A 17,527-nucleotide genomic window follows, 5' to 3' on the forward strand; every position below is an offset into this window, starting at 1 on the left:
TAAGAGCTTTGTGGAATAAGGACAGGCACGATGGCTGCCCGCCAGCCTTATCACACTGGCCGGCATACACTAAGAGCTTTGTGGAATGAGGACAGCCACTGTGGCTGCCCGCCGGCCTTATCAGACTGGCCGGCATATACTAAGAGCTTTGTGGAATGAGGACAGCCACTGTGGCTGCCCGCCGGCCTTATCACACTGGCCGGCATATACTAAGAGCTTTGTGGAATGAGGACAGCCACTGTGGCTGCCCGCCAGCCTTATCACACTGGCCGGCATACACTAAGAGGTTTGTGAAATGAGGACAAGCACTATGGGTGCCTGCCAGCCTTATCACACTGGCCGGCATATACTAAGAGCCTTGTGAAATGAGGACAGCCACTGTGGCTGCCCGCCAGCCTTATCACACTGGCTGGCATACTCTAAGAGCTTTGTGGAATGAGGACAACCACTATGGCTGCCTGCCAGCCTTATCACACTGGCCGGCATATACTAAGAGCTTTGTGGAATGAGTACAGCCATGATGGCTGACTAACAGTCTAATCAGGCGCGCAACGCCTATAGGGCCCTCCTGTCGTGTGTGTAAGCCCGGACTGAGACAGCTTCCAGGGCGCACACAGACTGTTTTTGGGCTGTTGTAGGCTGGCATGTCTGGCGTCCGTTTTATGGCAGCCCCACCCGAGTACTTCACAGGTCTTTAAAAGACCACTACTTGTTAACGAGGCTTTGTTGTTTTTCGCCCCTTCTTAGAGCCCCTGCATCTCCATTCTGCCTCTTGCTGGAAGAATTAGCCCCCAACCCCCGAAATGTTAATTAGCACCCCCCCCCCCTTCCCAGAAATTTGGCTCTAGTTGCGCCTCTGAGTCAATTCCCCCTAAAAGGCGGTTTTGGGGCGATAGAGCAGTAGAGGGAGCCTTTATGCAGACAGAGCCTGTATTGAGCCTGTATCCTTTGTGTACTTCAGAATGTGAGTATATTCCTAGATCATTCATGTTGGAAGAAGAATTAAAGTAGACCACAGGAATGTGAGCATCGAATACACACAAGTGAAACCAGCACATTGCGTGTGGACAGTACTGCTTACATTCTTGGGATAGGGAACTGGTTGCTCTCTCCAGTTGTGCTGCTTTCTTCACTGTCCATGCCGAATCCGCTACCAAAGCTATTGGCAGACGAGGTGGTGGAGGCAGATGATTCAGGGGCCCTGTGGGCATTTGGTTTTGAAGCTGCAAAAGGATATAAAACAATAATGTTATACATACGTGTGCGTTTGATATACATAATCCATACAACAGACGGCACTTGTGCTATTACTTAGCGGTGATACGACTACATACACAGACACGACACATCATAACTACATGTTTTATAGCATTAATGGTTGTGCTTGGAGACAGTGACTTGTTACACTCGACAGAACAGCGGAGTTGTTGAGAAACATAAATACTTTTCACTTTAACCTCAAAGGCAACGGGATTTGTCAAGAGCACTTCAAGCAGTAGCAGATGACAACAAAAGTGTTCAATGAGAAACTTAATTTTTCATTTACTTATTTAATCTTATTTATGTATGCAGTTATGTATAGTGCGGCAAAAATGTCACCTATGCCAATGGGGCGCGTTACATGATATGAAAGTTAGATATAGATAATAAAATCCAGAAATATATAAGATCATTTATAAACATAGTATACTGTAGGTTTCCCACAAAATAGGATGACAGTAGAAGAGATAAGAGGAGGAAAGCCAGCCCTCGAGTAGAGTCAGAGTACTCAACCGAGAGAAACAAGTAAGGAAAATAAAGGGGATGGAGCACTGAGGGTCAACACTGAGGTGGTTGGGAGAGTATTTTCTTTTTGAGGGGTACCAACTTTACTGAAAATGCCCTAAATCCTAAAATAGAATATCATGGGCACACTACAATTCAACCTTCTGAAGTTACAGTTATAGTTCTTACTGAAATTAGAATGTACATATTTTAAATACTTTCAGAAAACATAAGAGCCACTTCCGGGTACCGGGGATAAATTCTATGCTAGAACAAGCGCACAGCGGACGCGCGCAGCGGGCGCGCCGCCGGCTCGCCAAAGGCAAGCCCATCTGCGCCCGTCCGCGCCAAGGACGTGCCCAAGGCAGGAATCCCTGCCCATACAGCTTCCGTACCAACATACAGTTCCGTGGCCTTAAGGGCACTCAACGTTAGGAAGGACTGTTCCCACCTAATCGACACGGACAGACTATGGGGCTCTTCACATGCCACAAGTGTAGACATGTGTTTCCTGGTAGCGCCCCGACAGTGACCAACAAGACTAGCCCTCCTTCCTCAACTCGCAAACTCAAATTGCAAGGAGGACTTGTTAACGCAAGGTCGCTCAGTAAACACTGCCAAGACATCAGAGACTTAATGCTGGACATGCAACTCGACATCCTGTTTATCACAGAATCTTGGCTGAAAGATTGCTCTAATCCAGACTTAGCCATTGCACTCCCCCCTAATTACAATATCCATAGGAAGGACAGGTCAGAAGGGAGAGGAGGGGGATTGGCCATCATCATCCGTGACTCCCTACCCTGCGCCACCATAGACATAGACTCCCTTAAAGGCGCTGAAAGCCTAGGCTTCCGTATTTCTCTGGATGCCTCACTGTCCTTTGCAGGGGTCCTTATTTACCGGCCACCTGGACATAGCATTACCTTTACTGACTCGCTAGGTGATGCCCTAAGCCAGCCGCTTCTCAAATACGCCAATTTCACGATGCTAGGGGATTTTAACCTCCACTTGGAATCCAAAGGATCTCCGGGGATGGACAACTTTCTCCAAATAACTGAGCTCCTTACTCTAAAACAACTTGTACAACACCCCACTCACCAGGCGGGCCACACTTTAGACGGGATCTGCTCCAATTTCTCGGCTCTTACGGTGACTTCTCCCATCCCACTTATATGGACAGATCATTACATGATCCCACTCATCCTAGATCACCCGTCCACTGACAGCCCGGACCCCTCCCTCAATTCCAAACCCCGCCGTAATTGGGCCAAACTAATAAACAACCCCAAGCTTCAGTCCCATGCTCAAACTTACACTCCTACCCTCACAGGTAACCCGAACAAAGATTCGGGCTACTTTCATACCTGGATCTCCAACATTTGTGATGATCTGGCGCCCCTGGAGTTTCAGAACAGGAAAGGAATAAGAAATCTTAAAACTCAGAGACCACCATGGTTTACCCCTGAGCTAGCCAAAGAACAACACCAGTGCAAACAGCTAGAATGCAAATGGAGAAAGTCCTACTCTACTGAGGAGAGGCGAGTCTATAAAGCTGGTAGAAGACACTACCATGCTCATATTAAAACCACCAAAAAATTACATTACTCAAAAGCTATACTAGAGTCTAAACTGGACCAAAAATCTATTTTTAAAATAGTCAACTCCTTTACGCATCCGAAGAGATTAAAGAAAGACCTTCCCCCTCACAATCTCTGTGTGACAACATCTCTAATTATTTTGAAGAAAAGATCTCTAAAATACAAAAAAACTTCTCTCTTACCCCTCCTAGCATCAAGACCGAAGTTTCCACTCCAGCTCTTGCAAATTTCTCTACTTTTTCACCAGTTTCACTGGGTTCCACACTCAAGGCCATAATGACCTGCAACTCAGGATCCCCATTGGATGCCTGTCCCCCCAAGATTCTGCATACACTCATTGACACCATCAACCCAGTCGTTAACCAAATAGTTAATTCCTCGCTTAGTACAGGCATTGTCCCAGAGGATTGGAAACTTGCCCTGGTTAAACCCCTTAAAAAAAAAGAAAACGTAGACTCTTCAGTCCTCTCTAACTTGCAACCTATCTCGTTGCTCCCGGTGCTGGGCAAAATAACGGAGAGGTTCGTGCTTAAAGAACTTTCAAACTTTATCGAATCTAACAACATCCTCCACCCTCAGCAATCCGGTTTCCGTCCTAGTCACTCAACGGAGTCGGCCCTCCTGGAAATCACGGAGGTGTTCAAAACCCTTGCTGACTCAGGTAAGAAAGCCATTCTGATCCTTCTGGACCTTTCCGCCACGTTCGATACCATCTCCCATGACATCCTCCTGGCTAGACTCGAATGCGGCGGTATTACAGGTACCGCCTTGACATTGGTCAGATCGTTTCTTACCAATCGCAGACAAACCATTGCGCTAGGTCCCTTCCTTTCTACAGAGAAGACCATAACTACAGGTGTCCCTCAGGGCTCTTCCTTGAGCCCCTTGTTATTTAACGTTTACATGGCACCCCTCATCTTCCTTATAAAATCCTTTGGAATTGAAGTCACCTCATACGCTGACGACACCCAAATGATCGTCTCCCTGGACAAAAATAATAATGAAGCCGAAAGCAATTTTCAAAGGTGTCTCTCTCAAGTCATACAGTGGATGAAAAATAATCACTTACAATGCAACACTGACAAAACGGAAATACTACCCATTGGCACGAATGTGACTTTCATCCCTGGCTGTTGGTGGCCGGAAGGTACCCCACCTCCACCGGAAACGGTCAAGGTGGCCAGAAACTTGGGGGTCAAGTTTGATTCTTCTTGATCTTTCCTCCCCCACGCTCTGGTAACGGCGGGCACCTGCTTTAGCATAATGACATCCTTGAAGAAATTCTTTGATCTGATTCCTCTGGCTGCCAAGAAATCAGTAACAGTGGCTCTCGTCCTCTCACGCTTGGACTATTGCAACTGCCTGTTGGCAGGCGCTAACAAAGCCCCAAAAAAAGACTGCAAATAGTACAGAATGCGGCAGCCCGCCTGGTCCTTAAGCTCCCACGCAGATCCTCAGCATCCTCAGCATTAGACACTCTACATTGGCTCCCCATCCACAAAAGAATCCTCTTTAAAATGCTTCTGATCACCCATAAAGCCACTCGCAGGGCAGGCCCTAGATACCTCACAGCTCGTTTCTCACCATACACCACCACCAGGACACTTAGATCCTCCTCGGCTAATTTGTTAAAGACACCTCACTTTAAACTCACCACCAAAGGAGGGAAAACGGTTGCCTACCATGGGTCCAAAGCATGGAATGTACTCCCGATCGGCCTACGTATGCAAGATTCGGAAGCGCTCTTCAGAACAGCATTAAAAACCTGGATCTACAAGTTCTCAGATGACCGCTGCTTTGCACTAATCTAACTCTTCCTTCACCTTTCTTGCTTCCCCAGCTTCTCCTACCTCGTCCTCTCAGCGCCAGGAGGCTCCTCGCGGAGTGACAGTTCGCGCTTTACAAATGCACTTTTACATTACATTACATAAAGCCATTTTGCTACAGCAAACCCTGCGATTCGTAAAATTTGATGGCAACATTTCTCCTTCTATTGAATAAACCCACTTCGCATGTCAGGAAACCCATTCCGAATTGAAATTAGATGGGCATTTGACAGAGGTGCCGTATCTAATTGCTAGTTGCAATGGTATGTATAAATCTTTTGCAACTGCAAACACTACTGCAATTGCGGGTGCAAAGCCCTGATCAGTTACTGAATCCTCTTTAGAAGTGGTCAGTGATTACCAAAGGGGCAGAAGTCTTTGTGGATGAAGATTTATACTATTTGCAAGACTCCTGTGACTGGCTACAAACACAGAGATGGGTGGTCTACAAGAAACAGCAGACCACCTTCCCTGTGTTTGCATTCCAAAAAGGGAACGTTTTATAAGCAGCCTTTGTTCCTTACAGGAACCGGTGATGCTTTTAAAGAAATAGGGGGCTGTTAGACCTTGCACCTTGGCGTGGGTCTCCCCTCCATATTTTGCTGTAGCCTCATGTGTTTTTGCTGGTGCTAGATGCTTTGGCCACTGTGCCACTGCTATTCAGTGGCACAGTGCAAGTGCTCCCTTTGGTAAATTGATGTATGGATTAGTGATTCCATGATTGGCCGATTTGGATTACTTGTCAGACCCTAGTACAGTGCACTGAGTGTGCCCAGGGTTTGTAAATCAAATGCTGCTGGTGGGCTTGCAGCACTGGTTGTGCCACCCACAGAAGCAGCCTGCAAAAGTGTGTCTTAGGTCTGCCATTGCCTCTGCTGTGTGCAGTCTGGTACTGCCATGTTGACTGGCCAAGTATACCCACTTGCCAGTCCCTAAACCTTCCCTTTTCTTCATATCATAAACCCCCAAGGTAGGCCCAGAGGCAAGGTGCATTGTAAGTATAAGGTAGGACATACCCTGGTGTGTATGGCATGTCCTAATAGTAAATTACAGCCATTTTTGTTTTTCACTATTGGAAGGCTACCTGTTCCCCATAGACCAGAATGGGCAGTTTGATTATAACTAGGGCTCCCGGTTTTATGGTATTTATTTTTTTGACATTTCCACCTGTATTTATCCATATTTATTTTTTGTTAATTGTATCTGTATTTATCCAGATTTATTTTGGTCTTTGTGAAAAAATGGAGCTGAAATTAGTATATTTCCACATATATTTAACTGATAAATATGCACTCATGCTTGAAAGACTTGCCAGGTTTCAGTGCTAGGAACACCCGCTGAAGTTAAATCAATTAACTTATATGAAAACATGCAAACTACAGTATCAGCCTTGTGTATATCCACTGCTGTTAAAGCCTCTTTACTAAAATCCCTTTAATTTTTTAACCCCCTTTCCCATCAACCTACACAGGTATTCTGTCATAGGAGACAGAATTTAGAATTACTCAAAAAACAACCATATTTCCGTTTTTATCCTCATTTAAAAATAAATTCAGCCACAAAAAGAAATGTTTTCGGTCTGTATTTATCTGTAAAAATCAGTAAAAACGGAAAACAGGGAGCCCTAATTATAACATTTTATAATCCTAACTGACTCAGGGAACAAGGTAAAACTTCAAGTTTAGTATGCCTGAACTCAGAATGATAAAATACATCTTTTAGTGGAGTTGGTTTTAACATTCTGTGTTTGAAAATACCACTTACAGAAAGTAGGTGTTTTCTTGCCTAACTATCCAAGCCTGCCTCTGCTAGGTTGTGTATTCCTTGTCTCGAGTTTGAATGACAGGGGCTGGGGGATTCCAGGAGACAGGGTGAGTCAGCACAGGGCTGAACAGAGAGATCTGCATGTAGATGGGTGGGAGGAGTTGCACCTGGGACCTGAATAGGGCTGTGCCTTCCCTCCACAATGCTAGCTCCACCTCCTGTGGTGCGTCTGATGTCCTGGCCTACACTGTGAAAGGAAAGAAGGAGTCATGTAAACAGAGTGCTCCAGGACTGGCCAGAACTGGTTTGGACTAGGCAAAGGCCTCTCTGCCTTCAGAGAACAAAGAGAAATTGAGTATAAAAGGGGGAACCCAGACCCCAGAACTTTAGATCACTTTTGGGAAACAAGAAGAACCTTTGCTGAGTAGAGGAACCAGAGAAACTGAGGAAGAGACTATCCCTAGCTGAGTGCTGTTTGGGGGATTGGCCTGCAGTGGTTGCCTGACTGCCAAAGAAAGGAGAAAAGACTTTGTGCTACTTTCAAATCACCTTGTGAAGGATCACCAAGGGCTTGAGGTAGAGCTTGCCTACTGCTGAAGTCTCGGGGACAACAGACTTCACCAACCAGCTACCCAAGAGTTCTTTTGAATTGCCTACTGTTGTGCTAGGCCTTCTGAGGGACTGCGTGTCGCAAGGAGCTGGAAGCGCGACTCACGAAGAAGAAGCGTGTCGACGCCGCAGCCGCTGTCATTGCTGCAGCTGTCACTACGCATCGCATCAGACGCCGTCGCATCATCGGAAAAGCGCATCGCCGCCGCAGCCACTGTCGTCGCATCACTGAAGAAGGGTGATGCTGCTGCAGTTGTCGCATCACATCGCCGAAGCGCCTCGCATCACCGGAAAAGAGTGTTGCCGCCGCATCAGATGCCGTCGCATCACTGGAGAAGCGTGTCGCAGAGCCTGCCGCGGCTCAGAAGAATCGCTGAGTCGCCGCACGGCCGTCAGGCGTGCACGCATCGTGTCCCATCAAGAAAAAGATGCCATCTTTGTTTCATTGCACAGGGTCTTCATTGCATCATGGCGTTGCAGGTCGCACCGCCACGAAAGCGCAGTAAGGAACCGCAGCATCACCTCCCCACGCCAAGAAGAACCGACGCATCCCCTATGCATCAGTAGGGACCCGACGCATCACCGTCCTTGCGTGTATGGAACCGACGCATCACCTTCCCTGCAACACTTTCGTTGTATAGCGTTACGCATCCAAAGATACATTGAACTCAAAGTGTCACATTTACCATCTTAAGAGAACTATGCTGTTTCTACCATTTTAAGCACAGTACTGTGGATTTTTGTAGGTTGTAGTCTTGTGATAAGTCTATATAAAGAATACTTATTTTTGATATAACACCTGTGTGGTGTCCATCTGTAGTGTTGTCACTGGATTACTGTATGTGTTTACAAATGCTTTACACACTGCCTCTGAGATAAGCCTGTCTGCTCATGCCAAGTTACCAGGGGGTTGAGCAGGGGTTATTTTAGGAGTGTACCCCCTTTACCCTGACTAGACGCAAGGGACCCTATTTGGTCAAAGGTACCTACCTCTGCCAACTAGAGACCCCCAAATCTAACAGGGACATATTCTCAAGAACATGTGATAATCATCGCAAAAGTTACTTAACGCAACCTACAACATCACAGTTGATCGCGGAAATTTTGTGCCGTGTTAACTAAGTATTCACAACACGGCGGTACCATGTGATAGACACCAGATAACGAGTCAACGCCACGCTGCAAAAATGCGAAACACGAATGTAAAAAAAGCTGCAATGAGGCCAAGCACGATATAAAAAGCTGCGAAAACCAGCCACAGGCCCGCAAATCCCATGCGTCTGGTGGGAAAATGCAGTATAAAGGCAGAACAAGAAAAACACACCAGAAACAATCCAAAGTGCGCAGCACCATGGATGCACCCTGAACGAGCGCAGAGGCCATCGCAAACCCCACAGACCACAAGCAAGGTACAACAGGGTCGGCGAAGGCTAGGGAGAAGAGGGAGAGTAAGATGGGGTGCAGTCCGCAGCAACACAAGACCAGCGTCACGGAGGTGACAGAACACTACCAGCAACTGTCCCACAATCAGACTACCTGTAATGCAGCTGGAGTGTCGAGGAGGACAATGGATGAGGCCAAGAGGCGCTGACATGACCTGGAAACCTAAACCAGGCACAAACCCGCTACCAACAGGAAGGCAGCAACTGCGACAGAAGGTGGGAGTCCTGCGCCAAAGGAGGAGCAGGAGGAAATGGTGGCCAGTCATCAGTGTGGAGACAGTGCAAGGAGGGGGAGTACGGACACACCTCAAGAGGACCTGACACAACAACAACAGGGTGAGGAACAGACAGGGACTGGGGGGACGGGGGCTGATGGGCAAAATGGCACACATGCACAATCAAGTATAGCACACTGCACACACACAATGACCCTGGATCATGACCCTCATCCTTGTGGAACACTGCAGCACACACACATAGCAATCACAGCACATCCACATTGATGACAACGTGGTAAAATGCGCAAAGCCGACCCTGCAGAACAGAGGACACAACTGGCTCCGCACACGCACAGAAACATGCCTACTTCATCTGACAGAGCAGGAAACTGTGAAATGGATAAGTATGCGTACGACCTCACATCCGTCATGTAGTCCAAATGTACACTGTCCCGCAACAGTAATCAGCACCTCCCAAACAGTCACAATGGACATTGTCATACAGTCTGCATGTAAACCAGAAAAATGCGCCAACATACATGTCAACACAATGTCAACATGCATCTCCCCTTCACATTGCAGAGGGGCACACAACACCTCCAGCAGAGCACAGAAGACAACACATCAGTGATGCCGGAGATGACCACCACACCTTCGACACCGATGCCCTACAACAGCCCATGGACATCCCACGCAACCCACCACCATGAGCCAGGCAGCCAAGCTACATTAGAGGAGAACACAGAGCCTGCAACAGACCGCACAGCAGGAAGCACCCGCAATCACAGCTGGCTCACGACACTTCAATGGCACACCAATGCCATGTGTCAGCACGCCAAAAGGAGGTTGCCAAACAGGTGTGGGTTGGCTACAAACCCATGGAAGGCGAACTAGATCACATACGTTGGTGTCTATTACCCTTCAGGGACCATCCACACTCCACAAAGGAGACACACACTGCCATAGAAACATGCAGATGCACATTCCCAGTACATAACCATGCCCTGAAGCAAGCAAATAGCAGTCACACACCCACGTTGGCTCTGCGTACTATGGCTCAGGCTACTCTCCTTACGAATTGAGTGTGTGACGACACAGCAACATGTCTAAGCTCTAACCCGCTGCCTGCGGAGAAATGTCTGCGTCCGCTGTACACAGCACAATGCAATGTCGTAGGGCCCAGGGCCCTCATGCATACAACAAGACCACAGGGACACACGCAGATATCATGTTGAACTGGTTACGGGCACGTGCGCCCGGCCCCTTTATTGGCAGAGCCACATATACAATGACGCCTGTGCTGGATGTGTGTGGGGTGAGTGTAAGCCAGCCCGCACGGAATGCTTGGTGCTGGCAACCACTTGAACATTGGACACCAGTGCAATGGAAACTAAAAACACCTGCATAACAGAGTGAAATGCTGAGCAACATGGAGGGAGCTGGAGCAAGTACAGAGGTCACCCAACATGCAAACAGAAGTGTCTGTGAGTTGCAGTGCACTGGGGTTGGGGCACTAGAGATGAGCACGCTCATGTGAAGAAAAAGTCACGAATTGTGTCCCTTCCAGATATTCCTGATGCAGATGCAGTGGGGTGTGTTTGACCTGCATCATCTTCCTCATCAAGGTCCCAGGTCTCCCACACTGCTTGTGGTGAGATTGCTGTGCAACCTCTCCACAGCACAAAACGCAATCAGTAATGGTCGATGGCTTGCGGTGCCCTGAGTTAGTGGCACCTGGAGTGCTGAGCAAGGTATCAGGCTGATGATGGCATCCATGACAGGTGTGAGCAACTCCGTAAGTCTGGACAACCGTTTTGACTCTGGCAGATGGCGGTTGGAGGTGGTCCTAGCGGTGGTGGCGTGTGCCTCCTGTGACGTCCGGGCCGGTCAGGACTAGATTATATGTGTGAACCCTGATGGGTCGCAAGTGAGTCCGGAGGCAGCTGACAGCAGGGCCACAGACACATGGCATTGATGACCCCTAGGCCATCGCCTCAGAGGCCATCCAATATCCCAGAAGAAGGGGTCACGGGCCTGACCAGCACAGAGTTAGTGGCCCCAGATGCACAGCGGCCGGCACAGGCACCCCGTCACGGGACGGTGGTTTGCGGTGCACTGAGGTAGGGCCCGGCGCATTGAGTGGGTCCTCATTGATTTTGAAGGTGAATGTGGCAGAGGCTTGCGGGGGACAGAGGAAGATGTCCTCTGGGGCATGATGCGGAAGGTCTGATGTTATCGGGAAGCAGCAAATGGTGGAGTGGAAAGCTACAGCATCGTTTTTACCACAAATTCGGTATCAGCTATATAAGGATGAAAACTACTCCCTAGTCCATAGGCTCAGTCGCCACCAATGTACGACAAGAGAGTGTCCATGTCTGTCGGGGAACAGACTTAGTGGCACCGGGGCTGAGAGGGGATGCAGTCTGCGATGATGCCGGTACACTGATATGAACTCCGCCACTGCTAAATCAAGACTCTGTGACCTACTGAACCGCAGTGTAGACCGGAGGCAGCGGTCAGCAGTGGCTCACAGCCCTGTGTCGTTGGCTCGCGATGCACAGAGGTAGTGACACCAGGGCAGTTGTCGGTAGTGTTTGATCACCTCCGTAACGATTATCCTATTCCCTCCGGACTGCAACGCATTATCCTCTTACGCCTCTCCTTGCGTGCAATGATATGTATTCTGCCTTTGAATAATCGATGTTCATTTCCAGTTCTGTGGCCTACTTGTGCGCTGCATAGGCTGAGGGCAGTAGTCTGCGTGGGCCCACAGACACGTGTGCTTGTAATACTATGCACAGACTTGGTGGCACCACATCTAAGGGAGTGTAGTGACATAAACTCTGCCTTAAATAATGTTCACTACCATGGTGTAATCAAGACTCAGTTCCAAATGTGCGACCTATGTGACCGTTGTGTAGGCCAGATGCAGCAGTAGAGCACGTCAACGAGAAAGGAGTAAAGCGGGCCTGTGTCATGGAGGCCAACATGGTCTGAGGAGGCTGCAGAGGTCGCGGGCCTCGGGCTTGGAGCTGGCGCCGGCACATGGTGGGCCCCCCGTGACACACGCTGGTGTTGGCAGCTGATCAGTGTGGCCTGGCTGCGCAGGGGCGGGCCTGATGGGCCCAGGGTCCAGCGGGCCGGGTACGGCAGGTGCACAGGATCGTAGGCAACTCCGCTCACGAGGATGGCGTCGGCCTCGTGGCGGGGTGAGAGGCGCTGCCCTGGCAGAGACGTTGGGCATTTCGGAAGAGGTCAACGCCCAGGGCTACGTGCTTTTCATTCACACCACTACACTGGCCTGGCGTACGCTGGGACATCCCACTCTGCTTACGCTTACAGGGGGGGACGTAATAGGCAACATTTCCACGAACTCCCCCACTGGCTGGGGTGACATGGTTGCGTCCACTACACTCCATGCGCCGGCGGTGTATGTAGCCATGGATATGGGTGTGTTATGCATACTGGGGTCTGTCCAGCACATCGCCGCCACTCTTGGCATTGTGTACTTTCCCAATGATAGTTCACTTGCCTCCTTCACACATGCCTGGTTCCCAACTCTCCCCACAATCCGCTATTGTGTGGCTAAGGTGCCATGCCATTGATGGCTCATGTTCAGGGCTTGCCCAGGTTTCCATTGTAAGTTGTTCAGTCGTGTCTGGTGGGTGGGCATGAGGTTTTGCATGTTGTATGTAATTTTGTGACGTGTGCATTGACAGAGTTGTGAGTTGCATGGTTGCGGAGTTGAGGTTTGTGGGCTGTGCATTTGGTACTTGACAAAGGGCAGTGCACTCCCATTGGTGCCATACTGGAAGCGTTGGTTGATGATGGACTGTTGGAGGATGAAGGATTCATGGACACTTGCTGGATATTTGGCAACGACGTTGGTGGAGATTCCACGGTGTTCGAATGTTGCCTGCACATTGATGTGTGCTGTATGTTGCGGTGATTGTGTGCTGTGTCACCAGTGGGCAAAAGTAGGACATGTGAGCTGTGGATTGCCCTCAACACGTGTGTGCATCCAGCTATGGCGTATGGTCCTTGCTTGGTCTCCAGCGGATCCTGCGCATTGTGGTGGACGTGTAGATTCTGGGGTACCAGGCTGATTATGGCATCCAGGACAGGTGTGAGGGACTTGGATGAGGCTGGCTGTGAGACTCCTCCGACTCTGGGGGGTGTTGGTTTGGGGGTACCATAGGCCAACAGGTGCAGCACAGCAAGGAGCATGGTGTGGGGTGGGATGCTGGTTGTCTGCTGTGTTGGTGCCATCGGCCTGTTGGGCGTTGATGGTCAGGATGAGTGTGAAGGTTGTCCTTTTGAGCATGTGGTGGGCAATGACGTTCCCAGGTGTTGTGTCTGTGAGGTTGGTGCGTTTTCAGCAGATCGCTGTCTCTGTCTGCGCTGCCTCAGTGTTGGTCCAGGCAGGGGGTCGGGGGGGGGGGGGGGGGGTCCTGGATCTGGTGGCAGTGGGTGTTGTTGCCCTATTGGGGCTCCGGGCTGCATGTTCAGTTGCCCAGGTGCAGATGTTGTTCTTAACGTTTGGCTCAGGGCTGTGCTCCCATGGCAGCTGCCGGTTGTTGTCGGACTTTACACCAGGTCAGAGCAGGTGTTAGTTTCCTGCAGCTAACGCGCCTTATCGCATGTTACGTGGTCTTTTCGCAGATCTGTCTGGTGGTTGAGAATGTTGAGGAGTGGTGTTGTCACAGCTTTTTGCTCGGGAACGCCTACTTTGCATCTCATTAGCGATAGTTGCCAGGGTCATCTGTGGCGATGTTTTTTGCGGATGCTATCACCGGAAAAGTGGTGCTATGGACTGTTAGCACCAGCTTGTGAATGGGGAGATAAACTTATCGCAAGTTTGGCATGCGCTGAAGTGCCGTTAACTCGGCGATAGCTCCTTGAGAATATGACCCTAAGTTTTCTATTTGGAAACTAGTGTACCGGGGCCCAGATGTGAGAGGCCTACTGAAACCTGAATATAGCTGTCTTTTAATAACCAGCGATGGGCTGAAAAACATTTATTGCTTTATTTCTTGCATTAGGGCCAATGGCAGACTTGTCACCCCAATGATAAACATATATTAGTGTGCTAAGTATAGTATTTTCGGCAGTTTTTTCCGTACTGTAAAAATAGTGACAGAAAAGTGACAAAAAGGAGGAGGCCCATTTGGATCATATATTCTTGAAGTTAAATAAGTTTACTAATTAGAAAGTGGCTGCTCACGCTATTAATGGAAATTAGGCAATTGTCGTTAAGGGTTATTAGGGAATACAATCACCCCATTGCTCATCTCTGATAATTAACTCAATCAGATAGTTTCCTGTTGATGAAGATTTGATGCATAATTTGCTTTTGGAAGAACAGTCCAAAGTGTAAAGTATAGTTCTTAAGCCATAAACTGAATGAGCTGAACTCTATTTGGTCAACACTTTCTCTTAGACCACACGTCAGCAAGATTTTACCTTTCTAAATATGTCATGAATGGTGTAAAGGAGCAGAGAAAAACAAACCCATTTATTTGGCTGCAAAGTCAGCTTATAAGGAAGGGAAGGCAACAGAAGGGAATACATGCTTTATTAAGGAGCTCGCAGAAACAAAGACCTGCCAAATGGTGAGCCAGTGCATCTGTCAAAGGCAATAGGAAAGAGACCAACACAAGAACTTGAAAACATAACATAAGATGCATAAAATGGAGCGTGTCTCCCGCATCTACTGGATATTGTCTAATGTATCTACTGCACACACATATCCCCTCCATGAGGTACGGCGTCTGATTTGACTGCTGTTGCTTATCAACGCCGTGATATACCACGATGTACACTTGGAAGTTATTCGTTCACCCCTTCAATTTTAGCATTAGACCAACTGCTCCAACCTCTCAAAGATTTAATTCCAGGCTTCAATCTCCCATTTTACAACTTGAAAAACTGGGATCAGAATGGTCAGGTAGATACTCGCTGTGGTGAGCATGACCCTAATCTCCGAATTTCATCACATGACAATCTCCACCAATCACCATTCTGTACATGTGCAGCCTGCCGAATTTGACATCTAAATATTCCTTTTCCGTAACATCCAGGTTTTCTCACTCTTACTGATTCCCCAGTTTACTTTTTACTGAGTCTCAAAGCATCCCTCATGCCGTCTTCTGTTTATGTCCCACAAGCGGTGACATACTTTCTATGTCATACAAATGGGGATTTACATAATCACCCTGTTACTTAGACACTGTTCCCGAGCATTTCAAAGGGAGAGGTGTACAGTATGCTACGTGGCATACAGTGGTATGTACACATTTACCACATATTTATTTATTTACGAGTTTTATTGTATAATCATGAATGTTAATTAAAGCCACAAGCCAAAGCTGTTTGCACCCCTTCATACACAAGTCTGTTAACTCTTTCAGTTATCCCATTGGTGTGGGGAGAGTACATGGAGGTTTGCGAATATATCCAATTCTTTCTAGAAACTGTTACTTTTTCAAGCACCTGATTTTTACTCCATTTTCAGTTTTGGATGACAACCTTCCTTGAAAAAATACCTCATGTCAAAGTTCCAAAACATGGTCAGTGGTAAGTAGAGTTATAAATTTAAATTCTACCTATGTCAAGAAAGAGCAAAATACCATTAATGATTGTTCATGTGCAGGAAGGTGTCCCTTCATGCACATAGACAATAATGGCAATTTGTTACTTATATATGTGCTGTGTACTGGAGCACAAATAAAAGTAGCAAATCACCATTATTTACTGATTGATTGTTTATGTGCCGGTAGGCGAACTTGCAGATAAACAATCATTAAAGGTATTTTTCTCTTTCTATGTGTACTACAGATGCAGCACACATAGAAAAAGTAAAAATGAGGAGAAATAAAAGTTATTCCCCTCGTTGCGCCATTCTAATACCGCTATTGCATTGCGTTCATTTTTGGCGCTGCCTCAGATTTACACCTTTCCAGATGATACCTGTGTAAAAGAGTATCATATTTACAAAGCCAGCTTTGTGAATATAGTGCAGGGCATTGCACCTGAACGTAAAAAAAAGAACATTCCAGTGGCCCAAACTCCTTGTAAATATGCCCCTATCAGGCATAGGGTGTTTCTTAAGAAAGGGATGATTGCCAGACGCAAGTCTGTGTTACCTGACAACCTGTCTGTTGACTGGTGAGCAAGAGCCAGGCTTGGTCCAATTATTAGGTTTTCTGTTAGGGCTTCGTTAATTAAAGGAAAGCAGTGATTCTGTGGAAGTCAGTCCAGGTTGTAGGACCTTCATCAGAACATTAGTCTGAACTTTAAAACACAGAAGTTGGAGGTCAAAAGCTTCAGAATACCTTCTGATTACTACAGCAAACTAAGCACTGTGGACCTCTCTGGAACGGCCAGTATCCATGAAAGCGTTTAAAGTGCTGGCATTCTGCAGGCCAGTAAAAAGATTGACCTCATCATAGTAATGGGATGAATCATGTTGACTGTGCTCTGAATCTGAAGCAAAAGGAATACGGAACGTTCTAGATAATGGCAGCATTTTTTGTGAGACAGAGTGAGATTGGACCAACTGCACCAAATGTTGTGGCATGTGCGACTTAAGTCTAGGTTGTGTTGATCTAGCTTCCAAGTACGATAAGACCATGGGTTCTTCCTCTGGCAAAGGCTGCGTTGGTGCTGGTGTTGATGTACATGGAACTAGTGAGGAACCAGGTTCAAAATCAAATTGGGCTCTCAGCCCTGAAGTCAGGGTGGACACTGCAACTGAGTCAAGAGGTGCAGGCAGCATCGAGGATGGTTCCATCAATGTTATTCCGACTGGATGCCTCCTCAGAACAAACTATTCGTCATCTGACAGAGAAGAAACATCCAGCAATTCTGATACGAGCCAAGGCAATACCAACCAAAGAGCGCAATATCAGAACCAAAGGAAATGGCATGAATCACGGGGCGGAGCCCAGAACAAACAATGGTGGCCTCCAAACCCCTGGAGTTATCCCACTTTTCCCTTCTTCGGACAAGGCCAACCAGGCCCCTTGATGAATTTTCAACAACATCTGCCAGCAGGTTATATCCAGCCTTTTTTAGGGCAAGGCCGCGGCCTTTGGAGAGGCCGCAGGTGGTCTCAACAACAAGTACACTGGCGCTCCCCGGTCCCCCAATGGAACACGAGGACAATGACGAAGACCGGACAACAGGCGGGCCCAAGCAGGGAACCAGCTTGATAGTCAACCTGAGCAAACGGGAATTAACGGCAGAAGAAACTGCAGTACTCAATCGGAGTCTAGGGTTCGTACCCACAAACAGTGGTGACC

At 47.9% G+C, this 17,527-nt stretch overlaps 1 protein-coding gene across 5 annotated transcripts in view; it reads right to left on the reverse strand.

Moving 5' to 3' along the window:
- The window catches only part of PCLO (piccolo presynaptic cytomatrix protein), a 1,384,288-nt gene that overhangs the window by 123,873 nt on the left and 1,242,888 nt on the right, over nt 1-17,527 (reverse strand). For all 5 annotated transcript variants that reach the window (XM_085652900.1, XM_085652897.1, XM_085652899.1 and 2 more), the window contains one exon: nt 1,082-1,223. In XM_085652900.1, the coding sequence (XP_085509026.1) occupies nt 1,082-1,223 (142 nt within the window). The remainder of the gene's footprint in view (nt 1-1,081; nt 1,224-17,527) is intronic.

This window comes from Triturus cristatus, chromosome 4_1 (assembly GCF_964204655.1).
Source record: "Triturus cristatus chromosome 4_1, aTriCri1.1, whole genome shotgun sequence".
Lineage (NCBI taxonomy): Eukaryota > Metazoa > Chordata > Amphibia > Caudata > Salamandridae > Triturus > Triturus cristatus.